General features: G+C 42.3%; 1 protein-coding gene across 2 annotated transcripts in view; it reads right to left on the bottom strand.

The window, feature by feature from the left end:
- Positions 1 to 8,418: 8,418 nt before the first annotated feature.
- The window catches only part of BBOX1 (gamma-butyrobetaine hydroxylase 1), a 49,343-nt gene continuing 45,169 nt past the window's right edge, over positions 8,419 to 12,592 (bottom strand). The window contains exons 6-9 of one of the 2 annotated variants that reach the window (XR_013228348.1): positions 11,528 to 11,724; positions 10,910 to 11,076; positions 9,018 to 9,305; positions 8,419 to 8,958 (exon numbers count right to left, since the gene is read on the bottom strand). Coding sequence is in view for 1 of the 2 variants with exons in the window: in XM_077321989.1 (XP_077178104.1) it covers positions 9,145 to 9,305; positions 10,910 to 11,076; positions 11,528 to 11,724 (525 nt within the window). In the remaining variant the exon portion in view is untranslated. Of the gene's footprint in view, positions 9,306 to 10,909; positions 11,077 to 11,527; positions 11,725 to 12,592 lie in introns of both variants that reach the window. The other variant, XM_077321989.1, reaches the window with a different exon arrangement.

A 12,592-nucleotide genomic window follows, 5' to 3' on the forward strand; every position in this document is an offset into this window, starting at 1 on the left:
CTTCTCCAAGGAGTCCTTCCTTCTCATGAGGTGGCCAAAGTATTTGAGTTTCATCTTCAGGATCTGGCCTTCTAAAGAGCAGTCAGGGCTGATCTCCTCTAGGACTGACCGGTTTGTTCGCCTTGCAGTCCAAGGGACTCGCAAGAGTCTTCTCCAGCACCAGAGTTCAAAAGCCTCAATTCTTTGACGCTCGGCCTTCCTTATGGTCCAACTTTCGCAGCCATACATTGCAACTGGGAATACCATAGCCTTGACTAAACGCACTTTTGTTGGCAGGGTGATGTCTCTGCTTTTTAGGATGCTGTCTAGATTTGCCATAGCTTTCCTCCCCAGGAGCAAGCGTCTTTTAATTTCTTTGCTGCAGTCCCCATCTGCAGTGATCTTGGAGCCCAGGAAAATAAAATCTGTCACTATCTCCATTTCTTCCCCATCTATTTGCCATGAATTGAGAGGGCCGGATGCCATGATCTTTGTTTTCTTGATGTTGAGTTTCAAGCCAACTTTTGCACTCTCCTCCTTCACCCGCATCAACAGGCTCTTTAGTTCCTCTTCACTTTCTGCCATTAGAGTGGTATCATCTGCATATCTGAGGTTGTTGATATTTCTCCCTGCAATCTTGATCCCAATTTGTGACTCCTCTAATCCCGCATTTCTCATGATGTGCTCTGCATACAAGTTAAATAGGCAAGGTGACAGTATACAGCCTTGCCGAACTCCTTTCTCAATTTTGAACCAGTTAGTGATTCCATGTTCAGTTCTCACTGTTGCTTCTAGACCTGCATATAAATTTCTCAAGAGACAAATAAGATGCTCTGGTATTCCCATCTCTTTAAGAACTTGCCACAATTTGTTGTGCTCCACACAATCAAAGGCTTTAGTATAGTCAATGAAGCAGAAGTAAACATTCTTCTGGTACTCCCTAGCTTTCTCCATGATCCAGCATATGTTGGCAATTTGATCTCTAGTTCCTCTGCCTCTTCGAAATCCTGCCTGTACTTGTGGAAGTTCTCGGTCCACATATTGCTGGAGCCTAGCTTGTAGGATTTTGAGCATAACTTTGCTAGCATGAGAAATTAGTGCAATGGTGCGGTAGTTTGAACATTCTTTGGCATTGCCCTTCTTTGGGATTGGAATGTAAACTGACCTTTTCCAATCCTGTGGCCATTGTTGAGTTTTCCAAATTTGCTGGCATATTGAGTGTATCACTTTTACTGCATCGTAATTTTGAATAGTTTTGAATAGTTCAACTGGAATGCTGTCACCACCACTAGCTTTATTGTTGCTCAGACTTCCTAAGGCCCATTTGACTTCACATTCCAGGATGTCTGGCTCCAGGTCAGTAACTACCCCATTGTGATCATCAGGGATGTTAAGCTCGCTCTTGTATAATTCTTCTGTATAATTTTGCCACCTTTGTTTAATCTCTTCTGCTTCTGTGAGGTCCCTACCATTTTGGTCCCTTATACCCATCTTTGCATGAAACGTTCTCTTCATATCTCCAATTTTCTTGAAAAGATCTCTGGTCCTCCCCATTCTATTGTTTTCTTCTATTTGTTTGCACTGTTCATTTAAGAAGGCATTCTTATCTCTTCTAGCTTTTCTCTGGAATTCTGCATTCAATTGGGTGTATCTTTCTCTTTCTCCCTTGCCTTTCACTTCCCTTCTCTCCTTAGCTATTTGTAAAGCTTCCTCAGACAGCTATTTTGATTTCTTGCATTTCTTTTTCTTTGGGATGGTTTTAGTTGCTACCTCTTGTACAATGTCACGAACCTCCATCCATAGTTCTTCAGGCACTCTGTCTATCAGATCTAATTCCTTAAATCTATTTGTCACCTCTACTGTGTATTCGTTGGGGATATGATTTAGTTCATACCTGAGTGGCCTAGTGCTTTTCCCTACTTTCTTCAATTTAAGCCTAAATTTTGCAACAAGAAGCTCATGATCTGAACCACAATCAGCTCCTGGTCTTGTTTTTATTGACTGGATAGAACTTTTCCATCTTTGGCTGCAGAGCACATAGTCAATCTGATTTCTGTGTTGACCGTCTGGTGATGTCCATGTGTAGAGTCGTCTCTTGGGTTGTTGGAAAAGAGTGTTTGCTATGACCATTGTATTCTCTTGACCAAATTCTACCAGCCTGTGCCCTGCTCCATTTTGTACTCCAAGGCCAAACTTGCCTGTTATCCCGGTTATCTTTTGGCTTCCTACTTTAGCATTCCAATCCCCCATGATGATAAGCACATCATTTTTTGGCGTTGCTTCTAGAAGGTGTTGTAAGGCTTCATAGAACTGATCAACTTCATCCTCTTCAGCAGCAGTGGTTGGGGCATAGACCTGGATCACTGTGATGTCGAATGGTTTGCCTTGGATTCGAACTGAGATCATTCTGTCATTTTGGGGATTGTATCCCAAGACTGCTTTTCCTACTCTCTTATTGATTATGAAGGCTACTCCATTTCTTCTGCGAGATTCTTGTCCACAGTAGTATACCTGATGGTCATCTGAATTAAATTCACCCATTCCTGTCCATTTTAGTTCCCTGATTCCTAAAATGTCGATGTTCAGTCTTGTCATTTCTTGTTTAACCACGTCCAGCTTGCCTTGATTCATGGATCTGACGTTCCAGGTTCCTATGGAATAAAAATCTTTACAGCATCGGACTGTCTTTTCGCCATCAGTTACTTCCACAACTGAGCATCCTTTCGGCTTTGGCCCAGTCGCTTCATTCATTCTGGCGCTACTCGTACTAGCCGTCTGCTCATCCCCAGTAGCATATTGGACACCTTCTGACCTGAGGGGCTCATCTTCCGGCGTCATAACGTTTTGCCTTTTGGAACTGTCCATAGAGTTTTCATGGCAAAGATACTGGAGTGGTTTGCCATTTCCTTCTCCAGTGGATCACCTTTTGTCAGAGCTCTCAGCTATGACCTGTCCGTCTTGGGTGGCCCTGCACGGTATAGCTCATAGCTTCACTGAACTACGCAAGCCCCCTTGCCACAACAAAGCAGCGATCCTTGAAAGGGGGTTGGGACTGTTACTTTGTTTTAAAGAAAATTTACATTACAATCTGAAACTGAAGATGATGGTCAATCTTTTCTGCATTCTTTTAGTCCTGAGGAGGTAAAATAACTGTACAATTCTAGGACACTGTATTTTCCAAGTTAGTGGTGGTACAAGGAAGACTGAAATCAGTTACCGTATATACTCGAGTATAAGCCAAGTTTTTCAGCATCTTTTTTCACACTGAAAAAGCCTCTCTCAGCTTATACTTGGGTATATATGGTAATTGAAATAAATTCTTTTAAACAGCCTGCTCAGGCTGTGGAATGTCAGCCAAACATTGCAATGCATTTTGCAAATGTATTGCAAGCTGAGCTTGCTCTGGCAGCTTGTAGGACATCGATGGTTTGACTGAGAGACTCTGATATTTTTTTCCTTTTGCCTTCATTTTTCTTCTTCCTCTTCCTAATCACTTCTTCCAAAGTATTTTTTTTTTGTTTTCTGTGGGTGGGAAGGGTTTTGGGGGTGCTTTGGGATTTACTGTTTCTTTCTCCTAGTGTTTCTTTCTTCTTTTATATGAGGAGCAGCATTGTTTGGCTTTTCTTCCTGGGATTGTATTCCTCTTAAAAGTTGATTTTTACAGTTCTTTATCTCAGTGTTTTGTTCTGGGGGGCACTGTAGTTGTAGTTGTAGTTGTCCATTCTCCCAATTTGGTAGCCGTTGTACTTCTTGTAGTAGGTTGCCAGCTTTAGGTACTGTTGTTCTGCTCTAGTTTGCTGGCCTGGGAGGGGCACTGTTTGGTTTTCCTGCCAGAGCTGTTCTCACAGAGCAGTTCTGTCAGAGCTCTCTCAGGGTGTCTGGCATGAAGTGAGGAAGAGAAGGCGATTGTAAGCTGCTTTGAGACTCCTTTGGTTAGTGAAAAGCAGGGTACAAAAACCAGCAGCTATTCAACCTGACTTTTCTGTATTTGTTGGGGGGAGGCTGGGTGGGAAAGCCTGTGATGATGGAGCATGGATTAAGTGCTTAGGCCACCCTGAGCTCCTCCACTGGGGGTCAGTAGGGTAGGTTCACATGATAATCCTGCTGAGGAGGAGGAAGGTGTCCATGTGACACCCCCCCTTGCTTTCTGATGCTATGGATGGCAGTGAAGACAGTGCTTTGTATGAGAACAACAGCAGTGATGGTGATGACTGCGAACTCCGTCTATGCTGATAACCTCACACCAGCTACAGCTGAAGCTCTGTTTGGACATAGAGATGATGATGAGGAATCCAGTTTTGAAGGATTTTAACTCTTGTGTTTTAGCTTGGTTGCTGACTGAGCGAAGGTTTTTGCACTTTTAAGGTTATTGTTGATACCATATTGTTCTTGTTGACTCTCTTTTGCACTTACAGAGCTCGTTTACTGTTTTTCTTTGAAATAACTATTCAAAAACATTTAACCTACTGATGCCTCAATTAATGTAAATTTACCTGTCGCTGCTGCACTTCCCACCCTCGGCTTATATTCGAGTCAATAAGTTTCCCAGTTTTTTGTGGTAAAATTTGGTGCCTTGGCTTATACTCGGGTCGGCTTATACTCAAATATATACAGTACTAGTATTCAAGCCCGCTGTAAAATAAATACAGCGGGCGCTAGGCATGGGAGCCCCCGGCAGTTGCGCGGAGCGCGGCTGCCGGGAGCTCACTTGGCCGGTGGCCTGACACGGCGAGAGGCGCTTCGCACCTCTTGCCTCGTCAGGCCGCTGGGAAAGGAGCAACAGCAAGCCGCGCTGTGCGCGGCTCGCAGTTGCTCCTGCGGGGACTTGGAGGGACCAATCGGCAGGCACGAAGCGCCTGCCGATTGGTTCCTCCAGTAGTCTGTCCAGAGGAAGGGGCCAATCGGCACCCTTCCTCATCACGGACACATCCCGCCTCCCAAGCCCTTACCCTTTTATTTAGTCCGCGGCACCCGCAGCACCGCGGGCTGTGTTAAGATATACTAACACAGAGTTGATTCTTTCCATTCATATTGCCTTCTGGCACATAGCTTTGCTCTGATGCAAAAAGCTCCACCACCATCAGAAAAGCCTCTCGCATTGGAGGAACATGCAACAATTAGCTAAGATGAATGGTAGGATACAGTCCAATGGTACCGTATTAGGTCAAGGTTGTGAATCAGTAGCTGAGCATTTGTGTGCTTTGCATAGAGTCAGTTCCATAGTCAATCACTGGTATCCTTGTTCAAAGATCTCAAGTAAGACCTGTGAAAGGGACCGTGCTGAGCTAGATTTTGTATAAAGCAACTTCATGTGCACTCATAAATTTAAGAGGGAGGTTCTATTAATTTAAGCAAAATTAATTCCAAGTAAGTTTTTATAAGATCACAGCACTGCAAATCTAGCAGCTTGGAACTGGCCACCTGCAATGAAAATCCCATCGGTTTGAATGAATCTGGATCAAAGATTACTAGGCTGAAAATGCTGAAATGATTTTGAACAATCAATCACAATGGAAACTTCTCAAGAACTTGGAAAAGAAGTTAAGTATACTTTATAAATGCCTGTTAAAATGTACATTTGGGCATTTCTTCATAATTTTGACAGTAATAATTTTATTATTTCCAGTGATTCACAGCCTCTCTCCAGGTAATAAAACACCTATAGTAAACGGTGGGGGGGGGGGAAGGGGAAAAAAAAAGGAATATGTAAAAAAAAAGGTTACTACTTAGAAGTTCTAAAATTGTTGCAACTGAAATGGAAAACTGTGCTTGAATCAATAACTTTTTGCTCCATGTAAACTTAACAGTGGAATTCATCCTGAAGCCATCCTTTAACTCCCTGAAGAAATTCTGAAGAGCAGAGTTGCTTATTATGACTTCAAGAAAGATGTAACAGCAGCTGGAGTCAAAGTGAGACTCGCAAATAAGGTGCTTCTCTGACTGTAATGACCTTTTTTTTTGAGATGATTTCCATACTTTAAAATTACTTGTTTATAATTCAAATGGAAGTGTATTTTCGATTTAGGTGCAGACTGTGGTATTCCATGCACAAGGCCTGAGACCCAGCATACCATGATTAGAGTTAATAGGTTTAGGATCTGGGGGACCTGAGTTTGGATCCGCACTCCACCTTCGATGCTTGCTCGGTGACGCTGGGCTAACTGCACTTTGCCAGAGATGTCATGAGGATAAAACGGAGAACGGTGTAAACCAGGGGTCCCCAACCCCCGATCCACGGCCCGGTACCGGGCCGCAAAGGCCATCGTACCGGGCCGCCAGCGGCCGCGCCTGCCTCCCCCCCTGCAGCAAGAGGGGGGAAAGAGGCCGACACGGCAGCCGGCACAGCAGCCGGCACAACAGTTGGCCCAAACGGCCCTGTTGGCCAAAACGCGCATGCGCGGCAACTCTGCGCATGTGTGTTAGAGCCACCTGGTGGCCAAAACGTGCATGTGCTTTTATGAGCAATTGCGGCAGCCGGGCCGCTGGCTCTCCCCCACCCCCGGAGGCGGTCCCTGACCAGATGAAGGTTGGGGACCACTGGTGTAAACTACTTTGGGTCTCCACTGGGGAGAAAAAGTGGGATAGGAATGAAGTAAATAAATAAGATTTGACATATGATCCAGCTGCAGCTGGATAGATATCATGGATGCTTAGGCTGATCCGGCATTGAACAGGTATGGCCCCTTCCAACTCTATGGTTCTATTCTATTCAAATTGGACTGCATATTTTGAGGAACTGCTGAGTGTCCTGAGAGTGCTACCACACCTCTTAAACTGAAATAATTTACAAGTATCACATGATCTCCAAGAAATCACATAAATGTGCAAGTACACACAACTTTATAATAGAGAATTATTTTCTTGTCTTTACAGTATAATTCTGTGCCATCACTACAATCTGCTGTTTTATGGCAAATTCCAGGTCTATTTTAGAAGTACACATAAGATATGTTCATTTTGGTCTGGGTCATTTTTGGCCGTACCATGTTATACTTTTCATATAATAAACAGTGAAACTTGTGTTCTATTTATGTTTCATTTATTAAAAAGTTGTATCTGTATGGGCTTCAGATTTCTTTGTTTCTCAGCCAGATGGGTTGCTGCAAATGCGGCATAGCAGTGCAAAGACCCACTCATAGCTACTTTAAAAACCTGAACAGTGTTCTGTTGCTGTTGTCAACCTTCAGCCTGCCATTATTTCCACAACATGCCCACAAATCCATACATGTAAAATAATTAAAGTTAAAAATCTAAAATTTTTCTAAGGATGAAATCAAAGCATAAAAACTTGTCAGCAGATTGTTATCCTTCAAAAACCTACTTATAAAAGTTCAGAAGCAACTGATCCAGCAGATTTCACAAGCGAAGGCATTCCACTAACGAGGTACTCTTACCAGGGAAACCCATAAACTTATGCTGTTGCTTTACTAAGATCACCTTCACCTTCGCATGACTTTGAGAAGGTCCTAAGTGGTGAATGTTCTAAATTGTAAATCATCCAACACATCTATTCTCTAGCTGGTTTTTCCCTGCTGTTTCATTGCCCTCCGTTCTCTAGAAAACCTGCCTAAATTTTAATTGGTGAGGGTCTCTAGTTGCTAACTGTGTTAAGTAAGGAGGGTATCTGAACAGCTTTCTCACCAAGTGTTCAGAGAGTATTTGTCTGTTTTCCAAGAATCCTTCCCCAGCTCCTAATGTTGGCGTATGCTGATATACTGCTTCAAGTCAATTATATTTCCTAGCACGAGACACAGCAGAGAGCCACTTGGAAACTCAGCCCCAACACTGCTAAGAACAAGAGAATTTTAGATCAGGATGGGAATAGTAGCCCCAGAATTCTTGCAAGAGATGACTGAGAAAAGTGACTCTGAGAAGTTACTCACCACATAGGCAACCCTGATCCTGCAATTCACAGCAAACAATGAAAGTTTTACTGAAAGTAAAGGGTTAATTGTATAGAATTTCTGTACATGTAATTACAAAACAGCTGATATATAGTTCATACTGTTTTAAAGAAATCCATGATTATTTCATTATGAGTAAAGTGCTCATAAGCATGCACCTACAAATCAGCTAAGTTTGTATATCACATAGTTTCAAAGTGATTGGCATAAATTTTATTGAGAGTGATGGCTTAACATTCAATAACTTGTATGCATGAGCTTGAAAAGGAACTTGCTTTTGGGTGTGTGGTATGCTGAACATTGAACATAAGTGTGCAGAATCTCATTCTGTATTCCAAGCTACCTCGTAACATTCTGAACCATGCAAGCTGGCCAAATTCATTTTCCAAATCACATAATTATGAACACTGGTATCAACATGCATGTCAACCACTGAGGCTCAGTTAATCCTTTACCAGAGATTAGTCAGGCTTCTAATAGATTGTCCCAGACTAAGGCTACTCTCTTGACATGAACAAGAAAAACTGAGACATACTTCTTAGAAAGAGGATCGAAGTTTTATTATGTCTAAGAGTGTACATTTGGAAGCTTCATTACCAGAAAAAGTCTATTGCTAAGAACAAATGGCATGTCCAGTACCAGGATAGATATAGGCACCTGCAGAATCCCCACCATTGGCAGTTTCCATGTCAGATGGGCTTTGAGCTTCAAAGAACAGTTAAAACAAAGCAAAAGTTACACTTTTTACACCTAGTGGCCAAAAGGCAATCAGGACAAAGTAGTACAGTCATAACATACCAACCTACAGATAGCCTAGTGAAGGACACTCTACATTTCCTGGGAATAAGCTACGTGCATGCGGGGGCCAGAGCCCAGAAGAAGAGGGAAAGCAGAACAAGAGACCATCCCCACAGGCTCTTGGGACTTTGGTTCATCTTTTGCTACAGTATATAACATGGTGGAGGGGAAGGAGACATAACATAGACTAGCTAGAGATATGTCAACTGGGACCTTCCTGTAGGCCAGGGGTAGTCAACCTGTGGTCCTCCAGATGGACTACAATTCCCATGAGCCCCTGCTAGCAAATGCTAGCAGGGGCTCATGGGAACTGTAGTCCATGGACATCTTGAGGACCACAGGTTGACTACCCCTGCTGTAGGCTATCTGGAAACACATGAGATCATTATCCTCCGGGAACATACTGTCTGGACTATGTTACTTGCGCAGAGGCATAATTCCCTAGTATTCCAGCCTTCAAAGGTTACATCCTCTTCAGGATGTTCTTCTGTAGGATTCGTAGTCTTGACATTACCACATCCCAGTCTGCATAGGCTCCTTCAAGGTGACGGGATATTTCTGTTCCAGCCTGGTAACTCTGTCGGCCATGCAGTAAACGCCAGTTGTCAAATACCACTATTTCACCTACAATAAGAATGAACAGAATGCAGCTAGTGAGGAGCATGGTAAGATTGGGAAAGCTCAGATCTATTCTCAGTTGAAGGTTAATTTCTTAGTGAGATATTGTCTGCGGCATGATGTAGATTAATGTAGATTAATCTTGACCTGATTCAGATTATGAAATCCAAGTTGAATCAGGATGTCATCATGTTTTTATGAGGTAACAAATCACTAGCAAACCCTAGAGTTGCCATCAAGTCTTGTAAATAGTAAAACTTAGAACAAAACATTAATGAGTATATAGTAATCTTGTGGTGTTTAATGCCAAATAGGGTTCACAAGGCAGAGAACATCAAGGCATTAAAACAGCACTTAAAGTGTATATAAATTATTTAAGAATACAATAAGAACACACAGACATACCAACAACAAACAAACAAGGAGTAAGAGTTTATAGGGAAATGCCAAATTAACCAAAATAGCCTTCACTTGTGGGGGAAGACAGTGGCAGAGGAAGACGATGTACCCTGTACCCCTCCCAATATGAATAAGACTTCCCTGTCATCTGACTTCGTTTTGCACTGCTTGCTGGAGATGGGTGGTTATAGCTGTCAGAGCTTAAATATACGGAGCTGGACACTGGATACACAAAGGCCTTAGACACTCTCACATGTCTGTTTTTTCATCCTGCCAAGATGCATGTGTCTGATGCCTTTCTGCTGCTGACACCCATTTGTTCTAAGACAAACTAAAGGAGGAGAAGGCAAGCATATTCTCAGTCATGCCAGGAGAGATATCAGGGGCATGAGGGCTCTAGCAGCTGTTTTACATTCCAGCCCAGATCAAAAACCCTCTGTGATGCAAAAGTGGATTTCAGCCCAATCTTTAGGAATCATTGTCCTGAACTGGACCTGCACTACCTGCCCATTCAAATGCAGGTAGTACAGGTCAACTAGCCACACATTGTGGCCTCCCAAGAGCTTAGCAATGCCTGGCTTTGCAATCCCAGGCAGGCAGAAGGTCTATTGAGTTACTGGGTAGGTGGAAGGGCTGCATCTGAAATACATTCTTAATCCATTCATCACCATAATAAACAAGACATGGGGAAAGAGCCTGAAAAAACAACAATATTTTTCAAAGCTGCATATATTCTGGGATCCTGTACAAGTGGCAGAGAACCATGGGATTTCATAGTGAGAATGCGGAATCCTGAGAATGTTAGCTTTCATTTGAAACAAACAATCCCCTTGACCTGGAAAGTATCCACTAACAGGATGTGGATAATACCAAGTGTAATCTCCAAAGCTAGACAGGCTCAAAAAACTTCCCATCCCAGTAGGAGGGGGCAGAGGTTCACTGTCCAGTACAGTGGGCATCTTTGACTACAATCAAGATGGGCAGAAGCATACCATGTACCAAATAAACTATGGTGCACCAATATGCCTCTTTTATGTGATGCACACATGCTGCAAAAGTCATCTTCAGCAGAATTGTGTGTGTGTGTGTGTGGGGGGGGGGTTGGCATCTATTTTGGATTTCTTTAAAAGCATATACCTTTGGGGAAAATCTTTTAATGAATCATCCAAGTTATTTCTTGTCTGTACAAGTCTTAAAGTTATTTTACTTACCTGGTTTCATCTTGTAGGTAAACTTATTCTCCACACTATTTAGCAGATTAACAAAATCCTTGAGAGCAGAATAAAATGGCTTTACTTTTTGAGCAGGAATGTCCAATATTGTATCTCTGGTTGCATTATTAAAGTTGATACGAACCATCTGGCCTTTGTCATCTATGCTGTTGAGAAATAATTTTTAAAAAACGTGTTATCTCGACATTCAATCCTGGGCAGTTTGGGTGTAAGAAATAACGTTGAGTATAGTGCAAATGGAATGTAGTACAAAGGGTTATGCTATTATAAAGTAGACATAATTTACAACAAAAGAGCCATAGTAGGTTACAACATAGTAAATGAAATGCTATATGATTTTTTCAAAGCTATCTCTATATATCTATCAATTACATTTTTATGCCACCCTGCCTCTAAAGAGATCAAGAACAGCACTCAGCTTGTCTTTGAAAACTGATTTTTAATTCCACCAGGTGGCAGTGATTGACCTATGGATTTTTGCTATTTAAACAAGATGCTTGCTGTGCTGTCCTGTAATGATAAATCAGAATAAAACAGTGCAGAGGCACATGCTGCTACAGGCTGTAGGGGACAATTGGCTCTTGCCCTGTTACTTACTCTAGAATTCTTTGCTTGGACTGCACTGAGAAATCACAGTAATCTGTCCCAGTGTCTGTGAAATCGACAGGGGTGGAGGTCAAGATTTGGAACGCCTGAGGATTCCGCTCCTTAAATTTGTTTGCTACATGAAAGCCATCTACAACTTCACTCTCCCCTCCAGTGGGTGTTTGTTTTATACAGTGCAGGAACTGAATCTGTAACAAATCAATGCTAAATTATAATAAAATCTGGCCTAGAGGCATCATAATTCATTAAACCAGAGCATTTCGTTCAAACTTTGATTTATTACTTCGCCTTTACCTTTTGTGAATTGCCATTAGGATGGCAGGAACTAAAAAACTGCTATGAAAAGCTATTACATTTAGCAATAGTTTATTTCTCTGTTATACTAGTACTGGTCCACTACCCAAGAGACAGGCTACTTGAATAAAAATGTTGTGAGTCAGTCCCAAATCATCAATATTATACATGCATGCAAATACACTCTCCCTCCCTCCTTCCCTCCCGTACTTTCAGGCAGAAGCAACAGAGTAAGTGCAGTAAACAGCTGGATTATTTGGGCAATTAGAGGAAATGTAGACTGATAACCATGATAGGAGTGCTTGATAGAGTTGCCAGCCTCCAGGTTGGGCATGGCAATCAAACCCCAATGTTACTGTTAATTTTTATCTATAATGTGGTTTATGTTACATACTGTTTGTTTGTTTATTTGTATATTTATTATATTTATATACCGCCCTCCCCGGGGGCTCAGGGGGCTTATGAAAGTTTATGTTACATACTGTTGGTACTATACATCGTCCCATGTAATTTGTATTATATAATGTTCAATGTAAACCGCTCAGAGCTGCAAAGAAATGGGCGGTATAGGAATCTAAATAAATAAAAAATAAAAATAAATAAAAATACAACTGATCTCCAGACTACAGGGATCAATTCTCCCCGGAGCCAATGGCAGCTTCAGAGGGTGGTCTCAATGGCATCCCATCCCTGCTGAGCAAGCTTCCCAGGCTCCAGCCCCACGTCTCCAGGAACTCCCCCAACCCAGAGTTAGCAACCCTA

The sequence above is a fragment of the Paroedura picta genome, chromosome 2, assembly GCF_049243985.1.
Source record: "Paroedura picta isolate Pp20150507F chromosome 2, Ppicta_v3.0, whole genome shotgun sequence".
Lineage (NCBI taxonomy): Eukaryota > Metazoa > Chordata > Lepidosauria > Squamata > Gekkonidae > Paroedura > Paroedura picta.